This window comes from Hemiscyllium ocellatum, chromosome 13 (assembly GCF_020745735.1).
Source record: "Hemiscyllium ocellatum isolate sHemOce1 chromosome 13, sHemOce1.pat.X.cur, whole genome shotgun sequence".
Lineage (NCBI taxonomy): Eukaryota > Metazoa > Chordata > Chondrichthyes > Orectolobiformes > Hemiscylliidae > Hemiscyllium > Hemiscyllium ocellatum.
Genome location: NC_083413.1, coordinates 64,485,145 through 64,510,636, shown reverse-complemented (window position 1 = coordinate 64,510,636; position 25,492 = coordinate 64,485,145). Strand labels below are relative to the sequence as shown.

The 25,492-nt window shown below is 40.4% G+C and overlaps 1 protein-coding gene across 2 annotated transcripts in view; it reads right to left on the bottom strand.

Moving 5' to 3' along the window:
* Window positions 1-250: 250 nt before the first annotated feature.
* The window catches only part of LOC132821919 (integral membrane protein 2C-like), a 71,716-nt gene continuing 46,474 nt past the window's right edge, over window positions 251-25,492 (bottom strand). The window contains exons 2-6 of one of the 2 annotated variants that reach the window (XM_060834881.1): window positions 17,684-17,821; window positions 5,418-5,609; window positions 3,672-3,782; window positions 3,292-3,442; window positions 251-821 (exon numbers count right to left, since the gene is read on the bottom strand). In XM_060834881.1, the coding sequence (XP_060690864.1) occupies window positions 730-821; window positions 3,292-3,442; window positions 3,672-3,782; window positions 5,418-5,609; window positions 17,684-17,821 (684 nt within the window). In that variant the 3' untranslated portion in view covers window positions 251-729. The remainder of the gene's footprint in view (window positions 822-3,291; window positions 3,443-3,671; window positions 3,783-5,417; window positions 5,610-17,683; window positions 17,822-25,492) is intronic. The other variant, XM_060834882.1, reaches the window with a different exon arrangement.

The following is a 25,492-nucleotide window of genomic DNA, read 5'->3' as shown; positions in this document are numbered from 1 at the left end:
TTGTATGTCAAACTTAGAATGTGTCGTCCGTTGATCTATGAAGGAACAAAGAATAATTGGCCTGCTCTCTGAAACGTCAACATGCTGTGTGCTCAGCCTGGTTCTCAAACATTTTGTCTGTGCATAGGGCTGATCAGATAAACTCATGCAAGGATGTGACTATGACCATTACTTACACAACACATCTGATAAACAGTTCCAAATTGCACTAAGGAAACAGTGAAGATAGAGATGGAGCCAAGAAGAAAAATTGAGTCAAACTTTGATTCCGATTTATTCTTTCAGGCATGTCATTACTTCTATGCTACATTTACAATGTAAGAACACACAATGCTCATTTTTGGCTCAGATATACATCCCTCTTCTCTTGTTTTGGCTGAAATAGTCATTTTGTTACTTTGTCTTTTCAATTGAAACTTATTAATTATGCTGTTAAATACATACTCCTAACTGAAATGTTCAACGAATACAGCCATGCAGTTTAAGAGGTGGGGGGAGAGACTATCCATTGTACTGATTTGTTCATCAGCATAAAGGCTGTTGGACTGTAGAAAGCAACTAATACAGTGTTAAAATGCAATTGTGACCACTTAAACAGCAGGATTGCAGAATCATCACAGAAACATGAACAAGAGTGCAGGAAACTAATATATATCTTGAATGCAAGAATATGTGCAAGCAGCAGTGCCTTGAATAACATAGATACTGCAAGCAATTGACTTTGTGACTTCAGTTTCTTTCACAGACGGATGTTTCAACCACAAATACATTTACAAAGTGTCTGAAACGCTGGCAGCTCTTGACAGCACGCTTTTCAATGGCTGAAATAGGAAGGGAAAACATAATTGATACACACTACAAATGCACAGAGATAACCACTGCTCAATTTTATTTTTGAACATTAATTTTGCATAATCGTCATCCATTTTCATACCTACTGGCAGCACTAAGGTGGAGCAGGGTTACTCTGCAGGCATTAATTAGATCAGGGAATTTAGAGACAATTCACTCCCTACTCTAAAATTCTACATTCTCTCCACATACTTATATTTCCACAGTAAATTCAAATGACATTTATAATAGGAACTGTCTGTGTAAATCTTTACACTGTAATTATATCTTCAGTTTAACAAGGTTACATGGCTATTTTTCATTACAAGAATGGATGTAAACATTTATGAAGGAGAGTTACCAAAAAGTGCATTATGCTGAAATATTTTTGATATATAGAAATTATATTTCTTCCAGGATTTTGTTTTCAAAAAGCAATCATATTTTACCAAAGTAAGAAATGATGCCCTGTTTAAAGCTACAAATTTGTTATTCTGCATTAAAGTGTGTCCATGTTCATTTTATTTTTAACATGACTATGCTGAATTATAATTATTGTTCCATAAGCAGTTTAATGATCACTGTCAACATATTGAATTTTATTGTATGATAGCTTATTCCAGCTCTTTTAATAAGATAACTAATTAAAAACAATACAATGTATTCATCCCACTGTCCTTATAAAAATATGTGTTGAAGCTGTAAAAGGTTTCATTTGTTTGTGTGTGCTCAGAGCAGCATGAAGACCCCTGAGGGCAAGCAAGACCTTAAACTGTTCTTATTCATGGCAATGATACAAAAATAGGTGGGAGGGCATGTGATGATGAGGATATAAGGAATCTGCAAAAGGATATAGATAGACTGAGTGGGTGGGCAAAAGTTTGGCAGATGATGCTTTGTGTACAAAGTGTGAAGTCATGCACTTTAGTTGGTTAGAATCAAAAGGCAGCCCAATATTGTATTGGAAACAGACTCCAAACATGAACGACAAAGGGATCTTGGTGTTCTTGTGCATTAAACACAAAAGTTAGCATGCAGATGTAGCAAGTAATTCCAAAGACAAGTGGAATATTGGCACGTAAAGCTAGGCAGTTGTAGTTTAAAAATAGAGGAGTTGTGTTACAATTGTACAGAGTGTTAGGGAGGTTCCACGTAGAATAATGTAATAGTTTTTGCCCTTATATTTAAGAAATTATATACTGGCATTGAGGGCAGTTCAAAAGTAATTCACTGAGCTGATTCAGGGGATGAAGGAGTTGACTTATCAAAAGCAGCTAAACACGTTAGACTTTTATTCATCAGAAGTTTAGAAGGATAGAGGGTGATCTTTTTGAAACATATAAGATTCTGAGGGCATTTGGCAGGGTAGATATTTAAATGAGTGGTGGAATCTTGAACTGTGGACCTAGGTACAGAATAACAGGATGGTAATGTAAAACGGAGATGTGAAGGACTATTTTTTTCTCCAAGAGGATTATGAATGTCTGGAATTCTCTACCACAGTGGGTTAAGGATGCAAGATCACTGAAAGGATTTAAAAAGGAACTACATAGGCATTTGAAATATTGAGGAGCTGAGGGCTATGAAGGACTGGCACGAAAGAGGAATTGAGGCTTGGGGCAGATCAGCCATGAGCATACAGAATAACAGGGCAGTCTTAAGATGCTGAACAGCCAATTTCTTATGCTAAGCAGTTTGAAATGTATCAGCTTTCCTTTCAGTACACTATTCTGGATATACTCTGAATTGGGGTGTCAAACTAGCCTGACTGATTAATATTGTCAGTTTATGTTGAGGTTAGGAGAAAGTGAGAATTGCAGATGCTGGAGAGTCAAAGTCGAAATGTGTAGTGCTGGAAAAGCACAGCCGGTCAGGTAGCATCCAAGGGGCAGGAGATTCTGATTCACACATCCCTGATGAAGGGCTTATGCCCGAAATGTTGACTGGCCAGCTTCTTGGATGCTGCCTGACCTGCTGTGCTTTTCCAGTGTCACACTTTTCGACGATGTTTAGGTTACTGTGGGACACAATCTGTCACAGTTTCCAAGTATAGAATAGTATCTGTCAGGCCCTACCAACCCCAAATGAGGTTCATTTCTCTATTGAACAATATTCCCAATTCTGGCCTTCAAAGTAAAGTTCAACTCGAAAGTTTTAGTCAAAGTCCACCTCTTTTCAATATCCGCCTTCTAGTCGGATATTGAGTGATTGTGGCAGACTCAATCAGTTAACCATATTTTAATAAGCTTTAGCGGTTCTTGAATTTACCATCTCTTATAATAAAGTTATTAGTAAGATAGGGGAAATGACTAAAATTAAATTGACAATAGTTCCTTAAGATAAATTTATCTGTTATCAGATGCAATCGGGTTAGTAATCATATCCATATGGGTACCATTCACATGGAATAGAATGTAAAATCCACACTGGGAGCAACAGAATAAAAGAAACAGGCTTTACCTCTCTTAGCATTCCTGCGTTTCAGCTTGTAGGTTTCTTTTCCACTGCACAGTCGGTGGATAAAGGCACCCAATTGCTGCATGTTGCTGACTTGTTCTATGACTTCCATCTCCTCATGAATTACATAAGTCTGGGGGAGGTAGGTTCCCTTCTGTGAAGATGAATAATTTAGTTGTTGACTAAAACAAAGTCTACAGCAAACATTGACATGTTAGGACAGTATGTCATGGCAGAGCGGTTGCCCATTATCAGAAGTATCAGTTTTCATTTCCATTTGTCACATTGAAAACCCAATCCATTATTACTAAACCGAATATTCCTCATTTTTACAAAATTCAACGGGATTGCTTAAAGGGCAATAAGAAAAAAAGATCACTTGCCTTCACATTGGTAAGCAGTTCCCAGAGGTTGCGAGGTGGCATTACAATGGTGGTGTTCAGTTCAATAACATAGCATTTATCCAGAGAAATGTCATGATAAGCAGTCAACCTCTACAAAAAAGGAAATGTTTTCAGTTGTAGAAATTATTTTCTTTCCTTTCCCCCCACATGGGATTCTCTGGACTCCACTGTGTATTTAACAAATGCATACTCCCAATGCAGAACTTAACTATTGGATGGAAAATCTTTCCTGTGTCAATATACATCCTAAACCCATAACCTGTGCTCCTGAGATTCAAAACTCAGACACAGGGGTGCAATTTCCAAAGAGGTTACCATAAACAAAGATAAGAACAACTAACATTAGCAGCTGTTTTGTATTTTGAAGGAGGAAGAAATGATCCTTCACAGTGTTACTTTAATGAACTCTCTGTTACATTCTGTATTCGTTTCAGTACAGGAAAATACAGCACGCCAACTCAAGGAATGTTACAGGGAACACCTCTGGGACACATGCTCGAAACAACCCCACCGCCCTATGGCCAACCACTTCAACTCCCCCTCCCACTTCACCAAGGACATGCAAGTCCTGGGCCTCCACCACCGTCAAATCCAATCCACCTGAAGCCTGGAGGAAAAGTGCCTCATCTTCCACCTTGGGACCCTCCAACCACACGGCATCAATGTCAATTTCTCCAGTTTCCTTATCTCCCCTCCCCCCACCTCATCCCAGATCCAACCTTGCAAATTGGCACCACCCTCGTGAACTGTCCTACCTGTCCATCTTCCTTCCCACCTATCCACTCCACATGGACATATCACCATCACCCCCACCTGTACCTACCTGTCACCTTCCTAGCTACCTTCCACCCAGCCCCATCCCCATCCACCTATTTATCTTTCAGCCCCCTTCACCCCCATTTCTGATGAAGGGCTTATGCCCGAAACGTCAACTGTCCTACTCTTCGGATACTGCCTGACCTGCTGTGCCTTCCCAGCACCACACTTTTCGATAAGTAGTATTGACAGGAAACCTCATTGAGATGCTCATTGACTAACAGGGCTGCGGAATGCTAATTAACTAACAGGCCAGGCTTATGAATGTTGCTCAGAAATCAACTCTGAGAAATTAATTGGGAGCAAGCAACTCTTCATTTCCTTCACACCTCTCCCCTACCTATCCCACACTGACTACTACCTCTCCCACTGCCTAGCCACTATCTATAAGACAAAACATCTATCATTTATTTAACATTTCCCAGGTTGGACTGAATTTGAGAATTTGAGGGATCTAAAATGGCGTAAATGCAACTGTGCCCTAATACTAAGTTACTGAATACTTATACAACTGTTAATAATTCAAGAATCAGAATTTGTTTTAATCCTGGATGTAAAGTATTGCACTGGAAAAGCACAGGAAATCAGGCAGCATCCGAGGAGCAGGAGAGTCGACATTTTGGGCATAAGCCCTTCATCAGAAATGTGAAGGGCTTATGCCTGTAACTTCGACTTTCCTGCTCTTTGGATGCTGCCTGACCTGCTGAACTTTTCCAGCACCACGCTTTTGGATTCTGATTTCCAGCATCTGCAGCCCTCAATTTCTCATAGTCCTCTGTTTTAATCCTGGCAAGTAACAGCATAAAACTACAACAGTGATATTAGAAGCTTTGTTTTCTTGTTACATTTTTTTAAAAAAACTAATGCCTCAATCACTCAAAAGCTTATTACTTCATGCTTAGTACTCACTCGCTGAAAGTCATGGATGATATCAGCAGCGTCACCACCTCTGAACTGGGGCACAGGGACATTGATCAACTCCACTTTATCTTCCAGGTAAATTTTAACATCCTCTTCCAGTTCCATCCCAGTTCTGAATGGTGCATAGGCTGTGTCGTCATCATATAGTACCCTGCAGTGAAACATATTCTCCTGCGGGTGCTCGTTAAAGAGAGAAAAAAATTGAAATTTTACATCTTCAATACAGTCAACAGCCATAAATATTACAGATATTCACATTGTAGCGTCTGTCATTTGCTTTCCAAATTAAAATGTTGAAGGCACTAATTCCATATAACCTTTCCCTAATTTTCTTGACACTGCATAAACAACCATTTTGTATCCCACCCAGTCTATCAATGTATATTATTATGTATTATGTAACTCCCTGGTTTTTAAAAGGACATATTGCTTAGTCAAGAAAGGCCAATGCTCTGATAGATCAAGAGCTCATTCCAATTTGCACATGCACACTTCTGAGAACAAGGTATTTTTACACGTGGAAGAAATTCAGTCTCCTGGCATCCTGAATTTTAAAAGGCAATTTCAGCTACTGTAAAGATATGACTGCCAAAAACAGTCTTTTTATTAGTAAATAGCAATACAAGCAAACGTTGATATTAAAAGATCAGATGGAGTGTGAAACATGGGGCCAATCAGACCCCTGATTTACATCAGACAGTTTTGGGTAAAACTGTCTCCAGTCTGTTAGCAAGCCAACAAATACAAAATGTACAGAATGCCTGAGTCAGGCAGTATTTTCACACACAGATGGCTGGGAACCTGCGGATCTCACAGATGCTCGATAGTCTGCTCATGAATTCTGTAAGATCCACAAACACCATTTTCCTGAGAGTGGGAGATTTCAAGGTAAGGGGCATATTTAAGGTGACAGGAGAAAGATTTTAAAAAGATACGAGAGACCCAATTTTCATTTACACAGAGAGTGGTTCGTGTGTGGATGAACTTCCAGAGGAAGTGGTAGGTGCGAATACAGTTACAACACATGAGACATTTGGATAAGTAAACAATAGCAAAGGTTTGGATGGATATGACCAAGCGCTGGTAGATGGGACTAGTTTAATTTGGGATTATTGTCAGCACTTCAGGTCCAGTGACCCTTCCTCTGAACTGTTCTGAGGAAGGGTCACCCAGACCTGAAATGTTACCTCTGATTTCTCTGCACAGATGCTGCTAGACCTGCTGAGCTTTCCAGCAACTTCTGTTTTTGCTTCTAAATCTCATACCTGGCTGGGATTTTCACTTGCCCTTACCTATCAGCAAGGTTCCAAAAGAAAGGTTTTAAAACCCCCTCATGAATGGCAAAAAATTCCTCACTATTCTGCCACATAGTGAGTCTATATCAGTATTTTGCTGTTTGTGCGTGCAAATTGGTTGTTTGAATGTAGAAATTTCAGCAGTGGCTACACTTTAAAAATACTTTATTGACGAATTCATTTTTGAATGGGAGATCACACCTAAAGTCCTCCAGAGACTTCTGGTTTACTTGCTGAAGGAGGGATATAATCATATTAGAAGCAGTTCACAGAAAGATCACTGATTTGACTCCCAAGAAGGTGGCCTTGACTTCTGAGGACATATTGACCCTGTTGGGCTTATGGGGATTGGTATTTAGAATGATGAGAGGTGATTTTATTAATACTTTTATGAGGAGGGGCTGAACAGGCTGGACACTGAGAGGATGTTGCCCCATCTGGGAGGAATCTATTCCTGGTGGGCAGGGACAAAAGTGGCATCATTTCTAAAGAAAGAGCATCTTACTTCACACTGCGATGAGGAGGAATTTCTTCTCTCTGAGGGCTCGGTTGTAAGATTATAATGCCTCCGATTGCAGTGAGTTTGCATCCTTATTTTTGTTCAAAATTTGAATTAGACAGATTTTTGGTCCACAATTCAGTCAAGGCTTATGAGGGAAGGCAGGAAAATGGACAGGAGTTATCAGACGGCCAGGATTTTATTGCCAGGCTTCAGTGGCCAATTAATCTCCCGCTTCTCTTCCTTCTTCCTCCCAAAAAAATTCAAGGTCAAATTTCTGCATTTGCATTTCAGAGAAATGGAGTCTTAACGATAAATATACAAGTTGAGATTTTCAGGAAATTCAGGCAAAGAACAATCAAGCTATCTGTGCTAATTCGGAGATATGGACAATACTCTATATATCTGACCCAAGAACTCAAATGTAACTATAACAAGGTATAACGCCCTTTAGAATATTTTACATAATAACAGTTCCCTTACGTCCTTAAGCTTTGTGCATTAAAACAGACACTAATCCAAGAAAATACTGCTTAATAACTGCAGCCAGGCAACAAAATGATTAAACTGCCGGTCTACAAATCTGTCTTGCAAACACATGACGTATCATTTGTGCTGTCAGCTAGAGAAAGCGTTATAAATAACTCATCTCAGTACCATTCCACTTACTCGCATGGGAAAGCTAGAACCAAAGCTTTAATCAGTGAAGCTGTGTGCAATAACAAAAGGCAGTACTACATGACAACCACACTTTGGTGTTTAAAAGACTGGCGTGGTTACTTTTAAACCAGTCTGAAGTTGAATCACTCTGGCTAGGACACAATGATTTTACAGACCTTCTATTTGCTTGCGAGTTCAAGCATCTAAAAGTAGCCAAGATCAGACTTGATTTGTTGTAAACCTGGTCTGACCCAACTCACTTTCAGCCCCACAACCCTTCCAGATATCTGTATGTGATGATGATAATTGTGTATGAACTCGAGTATTAGATACTACATGACACTGCGATAAGATACTGTAAGATAAACTCTGTATTACATATGAGGTCACTTGACTTGGCACTGGAAGGTCAGATTGTATATTTTGAAAGGCAATTAATCTGGAGAGAGATTAAATGATGTCAAATAATATTAAGTTTGAGACTTCAAGTGTTGCACTAAGATGTGACACTGGCAATGAATATAATTAGAAAAGTTTAGGATTGTGTCGTGGCATTTAGTGTGAATTTGCCTCCCAAAGGTGTTTTACCTGCTGCAGCAGTGCTCATGTTATCCCTCGTAACATAACAAAGTTACTGTAGGTATTGTCATTGTGATGAACTAGTATGTGAAACATTACATTACACAGGTATACAAGTGCCTGGGCTAACAAAGCACTATTACAGACAGTCCCCAGGATGTTTGAGCGGCACAGTGGCTCAGTGGTCTGCACAGCTGCCTCACAGCACCAGAGACACTGTTTCGGTTCCAGCCTTGGGTGACTGTGTGGTATTTTTACATTCTCCATGTGGGTTTCCTCCCAGAGGCCAAAGATGTGCAGATTAGGTGAATTGGCCATGCTAAATTGCCCATAGTGTTCAGGAATGTGTAGGTTGGGTACATTAGTCAGGGGAAATGTAAAATAATAGGATGTGGGAATGGGTCTGGGTGGGATACTCTTCAGAACGTCGATGTGGACTTGTTGGGCCAAATGGCCAGTTTCCAAACTCTAGGGATTCTATGAACGGGCTCCATTGTTCAGTATGTTAGCATGTTAATAGGTACGCAAGTCGTAACACAATGCAGGGAAATGTTAAGTAGCTGTTTGTAAGTACAGAAAATGTTCATAAGTCAGATCTTTAAAATTACACCTTTACATGGAATTGTGATCATAAGAGCTGGTATTCATGAGTCAAATGTTAGGGAACCCTCATTCTACAACACAGGAACATGCTTCCACTAGAGTGTTGTGCTCCAAGTGATCCAAGGTAAGATAGAGCCTGAGATCTTTACTCCTTCAGTTCACACACTATGATGTAGTGAGGGCATTATGAGCAAGTTTCTTCATGGCTAATATACTGACTCTGAGGAATCACACAACAGCATTTGCTGGCATTGATAGGTTGACGTCAAGGAATCGAGCTGTTTGATTTGACGGCAGCATCAGCATGAAATGGAGAGAGTGGCTGGAGATGTTTGAAAAGCCTGCTGACAGTTGCAGTCTATTTTTGGGTGGGGTGAGGGTGATGCAGCAAGCACGGTGAGAGAGATTACTGCTCTTCAATGCAAGTGTTATGTCTGACAAGAGTGAAAAAAAGCAGATGATGAATGTGCAATGAATGATGTGAGGGACCATTATGTGGTGACATTAAATGCCACATTTCCAAGAAATGTTTTCCATCAGATGAGACAGAAAAAGAATTTAAAATAGCTATAGTTGTGACTCAGGAAAGATGGATGCAATTATATTGGGATGGATCTGAGCAACTAGATAGTGTATCGCATGTCCAACATCACATGTCAGGTAAGTTGAAGTGTTAGCTGCAGGAAAGAGGAAGCGGCTGCTCATTGGATGATACTCCAGTGGTCCAAATAGCTGGAGAGGTAAACATCACTGACTAACTCTCATCAAGACTGAAGAAGCAACATGCATATAGATCCTCACTAGAGAAGCAAACAGAATTATTCTTGCAGTTTCTGACAGTTCATGTTACACCCAGAGAAACACAGAGTCAGGCAAACATCCAGAAGTGGATGACGTCCGACCACAGAATCCAAGCTGGAAACTGGAAGAATGGAGTATTGAAGGTGTACTCTACCATTTGAAACCATGTGCTTGGAGCACACTTCTCCTGTCATTCTTCAGATGCTTTGACCCACTCTAGGGATACTGGCTCACAGGTTTACTTTGGGATTGGCTGATGTTAAGCAAATCTCAAGAGCAAAGTATGATGGCAATGGATAGAGAAACATGTGGAACATTTGGTCAAAACATATCTTGGATGTCAACTTGTCGGCAGAGCCAGTTCACCAGAACCTGTATGCAGCATGTCACAACCAGCAGGTCCACGTGAAGAATATAACAATTTATTTCATAGGCCTATTTTCATCAGGAGATTCCATTCTATTGGTGATCAACTGCCACACCTCTATTACTATGAGCATATTGTGATGAAGTCCACAACATCAGAGAAAGAAGTGTTTGCACTGACTAAAATATGTGCAGACCAAAATCTACCACTCCCTCCGCATTCAGGCCACAATTCATTTCACAGATCTGTACAATAATCTGCAAAAACATTCCTCATCACAGAGTTGTCATTAAATGGCCATGGACAAACGCTGCAACAACAAAACCAATTAGTAGAGAAATTGATGAGGAACACTCAAGCTGGAGGGCAAAGAATAGAGTCATTGCAATTGTAAATGGCCATGTCTGGAGTACCTTTACACTATGGTGGAAAAGGAGGCACCTGAGCTGCTATTTGAATGCCAAGGGAACACAAAGATGCCTTGGCTGAGGAGCATTGGTGTTTATCAGGCAATCTAAACTCATGATGCTGAGAAAAGGGCGGCACATTGTTTTTAGGCAAAAGACAGAAGAGAAACTGGGCATTCTGGTGTGAAGTAAGATGGGAGAATCCAAGTATACAGATACCCAAGACCCAATACCCAAGTCCTACACTGCCATAACCAAGAAGGGAAATAGTGTGACTGTGCAGCTGCCAGAGCAATACTGTGTGTACAGAAATTCTGCATGTCTCCAAGGTGACACAGGCACAGCAATAGATGAACCAGGTACAGGCACTGAGACAAAGCTGATGTTCACTGACTTGGTCCAAGTCAGCAATGCTGGCGTCAGGCAGCCAGCTCACTTGTCCACAGGAAAAAAGCATTAGTTTCAAAGGGAATGATGACAATGCCTAACTTGGTGTGATAACCATAGTTCTTGAGACAAGGGGCAGACAAAGGCACAAGGGGAAAGCACTAAAGTGATTTGAAGATTTTATCCAACTTAACAACAGAACATGAAATTGCAAATTAATTTGGAACAACTATATGCAATTTAAAGCAGTGATTTTAAATTGATAAACAGTAAGGCATGACACTAAACATGCGCCTGATTGTAAGTTTTGTGTTATGTCCAAATAAAAATGGCATGCAATGAATGCTGCCCTTGAGATTTTGACATTCCCATTTGTAATATTTGCAAAGTACATGAGAAAGCAGTTGGATTGAATTATTAATGACAGTCGAATTCCACTCAAATATTTATCACAAAGGATGCCACACTTAATTCATGAAAGGGAAACCCAATTCACAGGAAAGGAAGTCATAAGAGGTACAGCAGTTTCAGAAAGTGAAATACTGAATGGTAATATTAAAACTATATTGGACTGTGATGCACTAAAGTTACCTGACTTGTAGTTGAAGGAATTCAATTACTCAGTAAGTTAGGAAAATAATGATTTGTTCAGTCACTTGCAAAATTTAACATAGTATGTTTACAGAGGTATCCCAATCAAAAAGAAGAAAAATTTGACTGAAATGTATATGTCGTGCTCAGATTTGTAACATTGTGAAAAAAACTTTAATGTCACTTAAGTTCTTTAAATATATTGCTAGATTTTGAAAATGTACATAATTGTTGGAGAGTTGTGATGCAGGATGATGCAAATTCAGACAAAACATAAGAAAAACACTTTTTCTGAATTTTAATGACATTTTTTCAATTTGGTTAAAAAAAAGGATGTCATGATGACAGTTAATTATGCTTGGGCTTGAGCGTTACATACAAGATAGGATAGTGCAAGATACTACATACATAGCCACTTTACTGGGGGCGGAAGGTCAGATAGCCTTCTTTGCAAGTTAGTCAACATTGTTTAATTTACCATGTTTAAATGAAAATGAAACACTGCAGATGTTGAAGGTCTGAAATAATGATAGAACATATTGGAGAAACTCAGCACATCTGATAGAATCTGTGGTGACAGAAACAGATAACAATGAGTCCAAATAATCTTCTTCAGAACCAAGGGGGTCTGAATGGGGGCAGATACAACCAAAATGGAGGACAACATTTGTGCCTTGAAGTTATTGAACTCAAATGTTAACTCCTAAAGGACGTAAAGTGCCCTCAACATTGAGCTCAATAACTTCAGAATATTAACACTATCCCCCATTTTGATTTTGCTGTCTTTCAAACATTTGGCCACCCACTTGTTTGCATGGTTTTGCTCTCAGAAAAAATGTTCTATTTTCTACTTTTCACACCTAGTTTGCATCGCAAACTCTCTCTTACAACCGCTGTCTCTAGCTATGAGCACCCTCATCACCAATTCCACTTGCTCCACCTCCCCTTTATCAACTGGATAAAAACCATAATTTTCTAGTCCCTTTAGTTCCAAAGAACCATTGGGTGCAAAACGTGAATTCTGTTTCACTCTCCAAAGATGGTGTCAGACCCACTTAGTCTCTCCAGCACTTTCTGTTTTTATTTTAATTATGTTAATGTAGTTACATTGTTCTTCCAGCCTGTGATGCGATGCTGTGATCCTTCTCTATTCCCAAATATCAACACGGGGATGCATCTTAAATTGCCTAAAGCACCAAGCTCTTAAATTCTCTTCCTAGCTCATGTTCCTCCTTAAAGCAAGTCCTTAAAACCTACCTCTTTCACAGAGCTTTTAAACAATTGTTGTTTGGTTACACAAATTTCAGTAACTCCGCACACATTTGAGACAAATAGATGGCATCACAACATATGACACTCCAGTATAAGATACCTCCAACTTACTTTCTGTGTAGTCAATGCCTGTATGCCATGCAATCAACTCTGTATGTAATATTACAGTAATAAGTAAACATATACTCCAGACCTTATACTGAAGTCTGAGATGTCATGTTAGTGCACACAGTATTATCATCTCTGGTTATTTCATCATTACTTCATGGTCTGAAATATTTTATTACTTCAGAACGTCTTTATTACCCCAGTTGATATCAAGTGTGTTCTATAAATCAGTCCTGCGTTATATTTCATTTTGTCATGCAACTAAAAGACAAATCAAATCACATTTGCTTTTCCAAATAAAATTAGGAATGTGATTTTTGACTCATTTTCCTGTAAAGGATTTTTATACATTTACATGAATTAACTATCCATATTTCTCTATGAATTTGACTGTGTATTTAATTCTCCTGACAGTTCCAACAACTCAAAGGCATTTCTTACTGAGGCAACATACTATTTACCTGTATCCGTGGTATCAAGAGAGTCCAATAACTGAACGGACTCCAATCTAACTTCAGCAGGTGACCTTACTTTCCCCACGGTGCCTTGGCGGCAGCTGCCCCAAGCTTTAATATGTCCCCCAGCAAGTAGTCCTGCATCTGGGAATCTGCCAAGCTGCAACACTTGGGGTTGAGATCAACTCCTCGCACTGGAAGACCAATGTGTTTTGGGCAGACCAAAGAGTGTCCTTCATCAAGTTGATGGCCCTACAGGTGCATTCGATGTTTGTCTTGTTGTGCGTCCGGGGGAACAGACCAGAGAGCACAGAGTCACGCGTCATGGAGCTGCTCGGCACAAACCTCACTGCATCTCTCTCCAGACTTCCTTTGGAAAGGTACATTCCAGCAGGAGATGTGTAATAATATCTATCCCCTCACAAAGTTCTGGTGATGAGAAATTCTGTCAAATGACTGACAGTCTGTTCAGGGAACCATGAAATAGGATCCACTCTCTCCTTTTCCCACAGGGTCTCAAGGACACTACATGCTGACCATTTCCTGATGGACTCGTGGTCAAAGGTGTTTCTCCTTGTAAATTTCCGCAGGAATGACAGGTGATATGGAATGGTCCAACTATTTAGAGTGTTCCTTGGCAACAAGACCAGTCCCAGTCTTCACAGCACGGGGGACAGGTAGAACAGCAATACGTGGTGACACTTGGTTTGTGTGTACTAAGAGTCTCTGCACAGAAAGGCAGCCATCAGGATGAGCGCAGTATTAGGTACATTAATTCCCCCATCATCGAGAGCTTTGTGCATGGTGTGCCTGCAGTCTATGTCTGACCTCCAAATGAAGTAGAAGACAGTTTGGGTGACTGCAACGGTGCAGTTTCAGGGAATGGGCTAGACCTGCATCACATAAAACAACAGAAAGAATACCTCACAGCTGACGACCAGGTTTTTACCCGCAATGGAGGGGGAGCGGTGCTTGCCAAAGCCCAGTTTGACTCCCTTTGGCAATACACTCCACCCTAGTTTTTGCGTATTTACCAGCCCCTCTGAACCATATTCCCAGCACCTTCAGGTAATCTGTCCTGATGGTGAAGGGATAAGGGAACGGTTGGCCCAGTTCCCAATGAACATGGCCTCACTCTTGCCTCGATTTCCATTGGCACCTGAGGCCAGTTCAAACTGGTCACAGATGCTTATGAGTCTGCGTGCTGACAGTGGATCTGAGCAGAAAATGGCGACATCATCCATGTACAGAGAGGCTTTGACCTGCAGGTCCCCGCTGCCTGGAACAGTCACTTCTCTCTGGCTCACATCCTTCCTGATAGACTCAGTAAAAGGCTGAGTCCAAAAAGCAAAACACACAAACAAGGCAGGAGAGCGTGGGCAACCTGCCTGGCCCCGGATCTGATCGAGAAGCTGATTCCCTCCTGTTGATTGAGGCTGCAGTAACCATTGTAGAGAGAGGAGGAAAACTTCTTCAAGGCAGGCCCCCTTTATTCCTAATGAAGGGCTTTTGCCCGAAATGTCGATTTTACTGTTCCTCGGATGCTGCCTGAACTGCTATGCTCTTCCAGCACCACTAATCCAGAATCTGGTTTCCAGCATCTCCAGTCATTGCTTTTACCTAGGTGATTTTAACCCTACTGCAAATCCTCTTGCAAAACCCTATGCTACTTTCTCCCCACCCCCACTCTCCTCTAGCTTATCTCTCCACCCTTCAGGCTCTCTGCTTTTATTCCTGATGAAGGGCTTTTGCCGTGTGGGCGGCACAGTGGTTAGCACTGCTACCTCACAGCACCAGAGGCTTGGGTTCAATTCCCGCCTCAGGCGACTGTCTGTGTGGAGTTTGCACATTCTCCCCGTGTCTGCGTGGGTTTCCTCCGGGTGCTCCAGTTTCCTTTCACAGTCCAAAAAATGTGCAGGTCCGGTGAATTGGCCATGCTACGTTGCCTATAGAGTTAGGTGAAGGAGTAAATGTATGGGAATGGATCTGGAAGGGTTGCGCTTTGGCGGGTCGGTGTGTACTTGGTGGGCCGAAGGGCCTGTTTCCACACTGTAAGTAATCTAATCTAATCTAAGCTAATCGATTTTACTGCTCCTCGGATGCTGTCTGAACTGCTGTGCTCTTTCAGCACCACTAATCCAGAATCTGGTTTCCAGCATCTGCAGTCATTGTTTTTACCTTACTGCAGTAACCATATTGGTGTAGAACAGTCAGGTCCAATCCCTCCCCAAAGCCCATTTTGGAGGGTACGTCCCATGTGGAGGTGTGTGGTATCCTGTCAAAGGTCTTCTCCTGGTCCAAGCTGATGAGGCAGGCATTCACCCCTCTGTCCTGCACATAGTTTACCTAGTTTCAGAAGATCTGACAAATTATTGAGTTCTAGTTAGACAGACGAGTCCAGACCGGTTTGAAGCAAGCACTTTAATCTCAGAGATATTCTACAATATTGCCTTAAATTAATTCACTAGGCAATGACAGGAAAGAAGATGTGACTTAGTTATGTAATACATTTAAGAAGAATGTAATTTTATGAAAGTTCAAAATAAATTCACTTGTAATGTGCATACCCATGTTCAATTCTGTAACGACTGACCTTTTCATTAAATAAATCCAGTAGACTAAGAGCCTCCAAGGAGGACTAGTCCAACTCCCCGCCCCCTCCCCCCACTCATTATCGGAAATACAATAATGTTTCTTACTTTACTCAGTCGCAATGTTTCGCATTGCAGAATTCAAATTCAGTTCAGGAGTGAGAATGTGTGTGGTTGGGCTGTATTTCCAGAGATAGTGCTTACTGTTAGGATATTGCTATTAAGAGAACTGTCCAAAGATAAATCTGATGAATAAAGAATTCTATCTGCTGGTACATTGTGTATCTTGTAATTTAAGAAAAATCACTAGAGGCGTTAGAAATTTTTATAAGTGTCCCAAGTGGTTTAAAGTAGAAGCAAATTATCATTATAGAAGCTGTTGCTGAAAATTTTAATGTTTTGGTATACTATACAATATGGGAAAAATGTCAAGTATATTTTATTTAAACATTTCAATTCTTAAAACAGATGTCTTCAAATGAAAATATATCAAAATTATTTCAAAGCTTTTCACATGGAGTACTGTTAAATTGCCCAGAGACTTCATTAGCAATTATAGAACCCCAGATATACATCATTTTCTAATGGTTTAATAATTTATAGAATTATTTCAATTCTGAAAGACTAATCACAGCTGCTGATGCCTCACTGCTTGCAAAGTTGCAACAGGATCAGGTCTTCAAATTATTTTTTGTTTCTAAATGTTGTTTTTAATTGATCAACCTATACTTACATAAACTGGTAGAAATCTAGCAGAATGCAAAAAGAGCCATCATCTTCTGTGTTGCAATTACTGATCAAATTGGTAAATCATTTTTTTAAAAAATCAAAGAAACAGAGAAATAGGAAGCGTGCATCGCACATCAGTTAACACAAACTAACTAATCTTTTGACTTTGCTTAAAATGTAAACACCATTAAAAACTGAGGTGTTATAAGGCATTGACTTGGTTTTCCAACAATTTGTCTCTAAATTGATCAACCCTGCATCAAATGGTGGATATTGAAAACTTTAAATGAACAGGTGCCAATTAAATATTCAAACAACCATGACATCCATATATAAAGAATTGAAAACAAATGAATCAAGATAGACAGTCAAATTAAAACCAGTGCTTATAAAATGAAAGTTACAAATATAACTCTGTTTTTTCCAAATAATTAAGGATATACTAATAGAATTTAGGTATGCCTTTCTTAACCTTAAGAGAAATTTCACATCTAACGTAACCCAGCTATGTTTTGCAAAGTGGAATCTAGTTACAGATGTAGACACAAATTAGAACATAAACAATTTGACAGAAGATTTACTTTTAAATATATTTCTGTAGAAGAGAATAGTATGGGTACATACCATACCAGCATCTCTGGATCATTATTAAATAGATTGTTAATTAACTTGCACTTAAATAGAAGCGAGCAATTTTCAATTATGCCATGCAGGAAATAGATATCTCATCAGTCCACCACTTCACAGCATGAATGGGACAGTAGGAAAATGAAAATTGTCTTACTTCTCAATGTCAAAATGGTGTTGTGAAAATCTATTTGAAGTTGTTTTGCTTTTTGTATTATATCCGAAATTTGTTTTTCTACTTTAAGGAACATTATATTTTCAGTCAATAAAATATATACTATACCCGAGTAACAAAGTAATGCTTGTAGACATATACTGTCCCCAATATCAGTCCAGAAAGAAGAATAACCAATCCAAGTGTCAGACACCAGAAGCCACTAACAGTAGACTTCCGAGTTCTTGTTGGTACTGTATCCACATCCTGAAAGGAAAGAAATGCATTATTAGTAAGTATAGGTCACCTCTGTTTCATTTTTTTACTTATTGGTGGTTCAGGTTGAGCCAAGGAGCCTCAGTAGTCACATACAAAGTTTGACTGTACACTTCTAGGAAATCGATCCTATCTCATGATGCTAAAAGTATCAGATCTTATAGAGTCATAGAATCATACAGTATGGAAACAGACCCTTTGGTCCAACTCATCCATGCCAACCATGTTCCCCAGCTAAACTAGTCTCACTTGCTTGCATTTGGCCTACATTCCTTAATCCATTCTTATTCATATACTTATCCAAATATCTTTTAAATGTTGTAACTTACCTGCATCCATCACTTCCTCTGGCAGTTCATTCCACATACAAACGACTCTAACAAAGTTGCCTTGCATGTCCTTTTTAAATTTTTCTCCCCTCACCTTAAAAATATGCCCCCTTGTTTTGAACTCCCTCACCATAGGGAAAAGAGTTTTGCTTATCTATGCCCCTCATGATTTTACAAACCTCTATAAAGTCACCCGAACCTTTTGCACCTGTCCTCCATAATTCTCGACATCCTTAGCTATGAATATTTCCAATCACCCAGCATTCAGAAGTGAGTGCGAAAGACTAACAATCTTCAGGGAAAGAATTTCTCATTTCTGTCTTAAATGGGAAACCTCTGTTTTTTATACTCTTCTAAGGATTCACTCGATCTATCCTGTCGATACCTTATGTATGCTTCCTTCTTTTTCTTAACCAAACCCTCAGCATTCCCTATACCTACCAGCCTTTCCTTTCACTCTAACATGAATATTCTTTCTCAGGATTCTCGTTATCTCATTTCTGAAGGCTTCCCATTTTCCAGCCGTCCCTTTACCTGTGAACATCTGCCTCCAATCAGATTTTGAAAATTCTTGCCTAATACTGTCAAAATTGGCCTTCCTCCAATTTAGAACTTCAACTTTTAGATCTGGTCTATCCTTTTCCATAACTATTTTAAATCTAATAGAATTACGATCGTTGGCCCCAAAGTGCTCCCCCACTGACACCTCAGTCATCTGCCCTGCCTTATTTCCCAAGAATAGGTCAAGTTTTGCACCTTTTCTAGTAGGTACATCCACATACTGAATCAGAAAATTTTCTTCTACACATTTAACAAATTTCTCTCTATCTAAACCCTTAACACTATGGCAGTCCCAGTCTATGTTTGGAAAGTTACTCTGGTTAAAAACCATACAACACCAAGTTCTGGTCCAACAGGTTTATTTGGAAGCTCTAGCTTTTGGACCGCTGCTCCTTCATCTGGTAGCTGTGGGACGGGATCATAAGACACAGAATTTATAATAAAAGATTACAGTGTTATGCAAATGAAATGAAAGATTGAACAAACGTAGATTGCTGTTCAGTCTTTCTTTATTTAGAATGGATTGCAGGTTTCGATTCATTAATATGTAAATCCCAGAACTTCTTTTAAGGCACATTCTTCAGGTAACTTAAGGTTTTGTGAAAAAAAAACAGCGAGATCTCAGCTCAGACAATGCATTAACCTTATTTACCCGACACCAATTTGCTCCTCGATCTATCAGACATAAGAGAAACTTGTTGTTTCTCCTCATTTACATGATTGCAACATCTCACAAGCCTGAACCTGCTCAGCTCGCTGTTTGAGCACTCAGCAGGGGACTGAATAACATCAACTGATGTCATCTGGTGCAACGAGCCTGCTCTTCTTAAAGCGGAACTGCATGGAATGGGAAGGACCTGCTGTAAGCTGTCTGCTTGCAACAGTCATACAAATAGGGTTCTGGCAAGGAGAGGATTCCGAAGTCAGCATGTGACACTGGAGCTACGGAGGTTGGCACCACAAGAAAGACCATGTTCCTGCCTGAGGCTCAGGAGAGCTCAAAAGTCTTTCAACTTTTAGAATGTGCTACAGGTTTCAGTTCATTAATATGTAAATCCTAGAATGCCTTTTAAGTCTCAATCTCGAGATAACTTAAGGTTTTATTAAATAAAGGTGACATCTCAGGTCAGACAACGTATTAAATATGTGAGGTTAGAGTCTGTCTGTAACCACCAAAACAGACCAGCACCCGCAGAACACAAGGATAACTGCACCGCTTGAGAATTACAGCAAAATTGTATTTGGGAGCATGGCATCCAGCATCTCTGGCTGCAATAAAAATGACAGTATTTGCTGCTTTATACCTCCTCCCAAATCCTGCCTCACCATGATCCTGCTGACTAGAGGCCACAATGGGATTTGAAAACAAATGTGAGGATTTCGGAATAGAGACATTGCTTAAATCAAGAGCAAGCATGGGGGGTGATGGGTGAACAGAACTTGATGGCAGTAAGGACGCAGGCAGGAGAGACTTGGACAGCTTCAAGCTGACAGAGTGAGTAGAATATTGGTGGCTGGCCAGAACTATTGAAATAGTCAATTCAAGAGCTAAACAAATTGTAAAATGAGCATAAATTCTGCAGCAGATCAGCTGAGACAGGCCAGAATCAGGCAATATTACAAAGGTGGAAGTAGATGGTTTTAACAATGAAAAATGTACGTATTATAGAGGAGGTGGTACTGGATGTCTTGAAACGCATAAAAGTGGATTGTCCCCAGGACTTGATCAGGGGTATTTGGATCATATTTGGATATTGGGATCCATCGATAGTCATAGATGAGGTGCCAGAAGACTGGAGGTTGGCTAACATGGTGCCACTAATTAAGAAAGGTGGTAAGGAAAAGCCTGGGAACTATAGACCAGTGAGCCTGACATTGGTGGTGTGTAATTTGTTGGAGGGAATCCTGAGAGAAAGGATTTATATGTGTTTAGAAAGGCAAGGACTGATTCGGGAGAGTCAGCATGGTTTTGTGCGTGGGAAATCATGTCTCATGAACTTGATTGAGTTTTTTTGAAGAAGTAACTAGGAGGATTCATGAGGGCAGAGTGGTAGACATGATCTATATGGACTTAAGTAAGGCGTTCAACAAGGTTCTTCATGGAAGATTGGTTAACAAGGCTAGATCTCATGGAATACAGGGAGAACTAGCCATTTGGATACAGAATTGGCTTGAAGGTAGAAGAGAGAGGGTGATGGTAGAGGGTTGCTTTTCAGAATGGAGATCTGTGACTAGTGGCGTGCCACAAGCACCGGTGCTGGGTCCACGACATTTTGTTATTTATATAAATGATTTGGGTGTGAACATAGTTAAAAATCACACAACACCAGGTTATAGTCATAGGAGGTATAGTTAGTAAGTTTGCAAATGACACCAAAATTGGAAGTGCAGTGGACAGCGAATGTTACCTCAGAGTACAATGGGACCATGATCAGATGGGCCAATCAGCAGAGGAGTGGCAGATGGAGTTTTATTTAGATAAATGCGAGGTGCTGCATTTTAGAAAAGCAAATCAGAGCAGGACTTCATGATAAGGTCCTGGGGAGTGTTGCTGAACAAACAGACCTTGGAATGCAGGTTCATTATTCCTTGAAAGTAGAGTCACAGGTAGATAGGCTAGAAGACTATTGGTATGCTTTCCTTTATTGGTCAAAGCATACAACCGCTGCCATTCCTGAGCATCGCAGGTTGCATATCAGTGAGTTAACCGTTGCTGCATTTAAGCTTAACGCAACAAGCTGGCCTTGCTTCTTCTATTTGGGGCGGTACGGTGGCTCAGTGGTTAGCACTGCTGCCTCACAGAACAGGGACCCAGGTTCAATTCCCGCCTCGGGCAACTGTCTGTGTGGAGTTTGCACATTCTCCCAGTGTCTGTGTGGGTTTCCTCTGGATGTTCCGGTTTCCTCCCACAGTCCAAAGATGTGCAGGTTAGGTGAATTGGCCATGCTAAATTGTCCGTAGTGTTAGATGCAGGGGTAAATGTAAGGGCATGTATCTGGGTGGGTTGCTCTTGGAAGGGTCAGTGTGGACTTGTTGGGCCAAAGGGCCTGTTTCCACACTGTAGGGAATCTAATACAATCAATGTTGCTGCTGTACAGGACATTGGTTAGGCCACTTTGGAATATTGTGTGCAGTTCTGGTCTTCTTCCTACTGCAAGAATGTTGTGAAACTTGAAAGGGCTCAGAAAAGATTTACAAGGATGTTGCCAGGGTTGGAGGATTTGAGCTATAGGGAGAGGTTGAATAGACTGGGGTCTCTTTCCTTGGAGCATTGGAGCAGGGGTGACTTTATAGAGGTTTATAAAATCATGAGGGGCATGGATCGGATAAATAGACAAGGTCTTTTCCCTGGGGTGGGGGAGTCCAGATCTTCAGGCCATAGGTTTTGGGTGAGAGGGGAAAGATATAAAAGGGACTTAAGGGGCAACGTTTTCACTCAGAAGGTGGTGTGTGTATGGAATGAGCTGCCAGATGAATCAGTGGAGGCTTCAACTACAACACTTAAAAGGTATCTGGATGAGTATATGAAAAGGAAGTATTTGGTGGATATGGGCCAAGTGCTGGCACATGGGTTAGAATATCTGGTTGACATGGACAAGTTGGACCGAAGGTTCTGTTTCTGTGCTGTACATCTCTGTGACTCTATGACTCTATTCAGACGCTCATCTTGGGGTTAATTAAAAGACCAAAGTTGCAATCAACACAGTTCAGGCAGAAAGATGCCAACATGAGAGACCATGTAAATTGCTAGGGAACAGAGATCACAGAGGGAATTGAAGACCACAACTTGGGTTTTCTCCATTTTTAAATAGATGGGATGTCTGTACCTCAAGTACTGGACTATCAGACAAGCAGTCTGACTATTTTGACACAATGGAAGAGTTGAGAGGTTGCGGTGAGGATGTTACATGGGCCATGCTAATGACACTGCACACCCACTTAAGGCCCTCTGGCTTCCAGTGAACCAACTCCAGACACAGCGTACAGCCCAATTTCTCAGACTATTAGACCTGAAGTAATACTTGAAAATGCAGTAATCTCCATCTCTCCTCTCCCTCCTCATAAACACAATTGCAATTATGTTAGTTAACAATCTTGTTAAGAATGATGTATATAGTCTGTGCTTTTGTAACCAAACTTTGAATGATAGGAAATGGTTCTTTGGTTGCTTGGGCAACAGATGACTCACTGATGAAATGGAATTCAAAGTTTTTTAATATTGGATGCGAGCATAAGAGGTACAGTTAGTAAGTTTGCAGATGACACCAAAATTGAAGGTGTAGTGGACAGCGAAGAGGGTTACCTCAGATTACAACAGGATCTGGACCAGATGAGCCAATGGGCTGAGAAGTGGCAGATGGAGTTTGATTCAGATAAATGCGAGGTACTGCATTTTGGGAAAGCAAATCTTAGCAGGACTTATACACTTAATAGTAAGGTCCTGGGGAATGTTGTTGAACAAAGAGACCTTGGAGTGCAGGTTCATAGCTCCTTGAAAGTGGAGTCACAGGTAGATAGGATAGTGAAGAAGGCGTTTGGTATGCTTTCCTTTATTGGTCAGAGTATTGAACACAGGAGTTGGGAGGTCATGTTGCGGCTGTACAGGACATTGGTTAGGCCACTGTTGGAATATTGCGTGCAATTCTGGTCACCTTCCTATTAGAAAGATGTTGTGAAACTTGAAAGGGTTCAGAAAAGATTTACAAGGATGTTACCAGGGTTGGAGGATTTGAGCTACAGGGAGAGGCTGAACAGGCTGGGACTGTTTTCCCTAGAGTGTCGGAGGCAGAGGGGTGACCTTATAGAGGTTTACAAAATTATGAGGGGCATGGATAGGATAAATAGACAAAGTCTTTTCTCTGGGGTCAGGGAGTCCAGAACTAGAGGGCATAGGTTTAGGGTGAGAGGGGAAAGATATAAAAGAGACCTGAGGGGCAACCTTTTCACGCAGAGGATGGTACGTGTATGGAATGAGCTGCCAGAGGATGTGGTAGAGGCTGGTACAATTGCAACATTTAAGAGGCATTTGGATGGTTATTTGAGTAGGAAGGGTTTAGAGAGATATGGCTGGGTGCAGGCAGGTGGGACTAGATTGGGTTGGGATATCTGGTCAGCATAGAAGGCTCTGTTTCCATGCTGTACATCTCTATGACTCTATATTCTGTATGCTAACATCGGCTTCGGTGCCTCCCTTAGAAGATAGAACTCATACTAATGTTTTAAGAATGAAGGACAAAGTTCCACAGAATGTTTTATTCACATATGGGAGTATAGTTAAATTTGTATGCCTAAAATATCACCGTACACGTACACCAAAACATTGGAAAAAGAGCAAATTGCAACTCAGCACATAGTAAGCTGGAAATTGGTAAAGAAGCTTACTGGTTGACAAAGAATGTATGAATTCAGCATACAGCCAGATATGCACAAATGATTTGCTTGAAACTCACAGATATAAAGACAACAAAACAGTCAGACTTCCCTGTCATCATTATTAGGTAAAGCTGACAGGAACTTGTGCCACCACACAAGTGTGGGTAAAGATATGGAAATCTGGAAGGTGCTACCATTAATTCTCATGTTCTGCTGGCATGCTGGGATTGACTTTGCAGATCCAAGTAATCCAGAATGAGTGATTTTCATCTTCAAATCATTCTTACGAAGAACTATTGAAAATGTTATGCCTTGTTAAAATTTCATTATTTTCTAAGGAGCATAAAGTCATAATTATTGTTGGACAACTCTCTAACCATGAAAACTTACTGTTACATGCGTGGAGTCTCATTTATTCCCAATAACATTTATAAAGCCATGGTTTTTAAGATGATAAAAATGTACCTTTGTCATTTGATATGAGATTTCAATATTTCAGTTTTTACCTAAATCCCATGTGTATGTTCCCATCTTTATTTTGTTTTAAAGGGATTCATAACATGTGGCATTTACTTCATAGCTTGCTCTCTGTGAGAATTCTTAAAGCTGATTGGCTTATTAACCAGCTTAGTCACTTCACCAATGTTGGACACTAGAGATCACCAGAGATGGTTCAAGATTCAAAGCCACATTAGAATTGGTGAACTTGACATTTTAGTCCAATAAAGTGTTGTGGTGAGCTTTTGTTGAAATCAGCAGTGAGCACAATTTCTTCACCACTGCCTATAAATTTCAGACCAATGAGTACACCAGTATTGCACCCAAAAGTTGATCATTTTGGGGATTTCATGTCAAACCGTACCTGATAAGTAACACTGCCGCATTCTGAATCCAGCTCACCAAACATTAAATAAATAATCTTCAGGAATGTTATCAAACTTCCCCCACATTGCCATGGTAATCAGGGGAATCACATGAACAGGATGTCAGCCAAAGTTACAGTGATGGGGAGAAAAGAACCTTCTAGAAAATGCATTCGTTGTGTGTTAATAAGATGCCTAAACTCATGGTTATACAACCAACTGCTTCTGAAGGAAAATAAATAAATTGGACAGGAGCCTGGAGTAGCTTCACAAGAAAAGTGTGTTATTGTTATTGAAGCCAATGTGTTTCAGCATCTGATCTTACTGTCATCTGTTCAAGCATCCGACCAGCTTGTAAGCAATGGGAATCTAACAGCACGGGGTGAGGGCTGCAGCCAATTTCCAACACCCTTCAGAGGTAGGTTGTAGTATATATCTATTTATTTTAATTTGACAGAATAAATGCAGGATATTTCCCAAGTCCACATTAGCCCACAGAAACTAGAATTATTGTTATATTCTAACATGGTGCCATG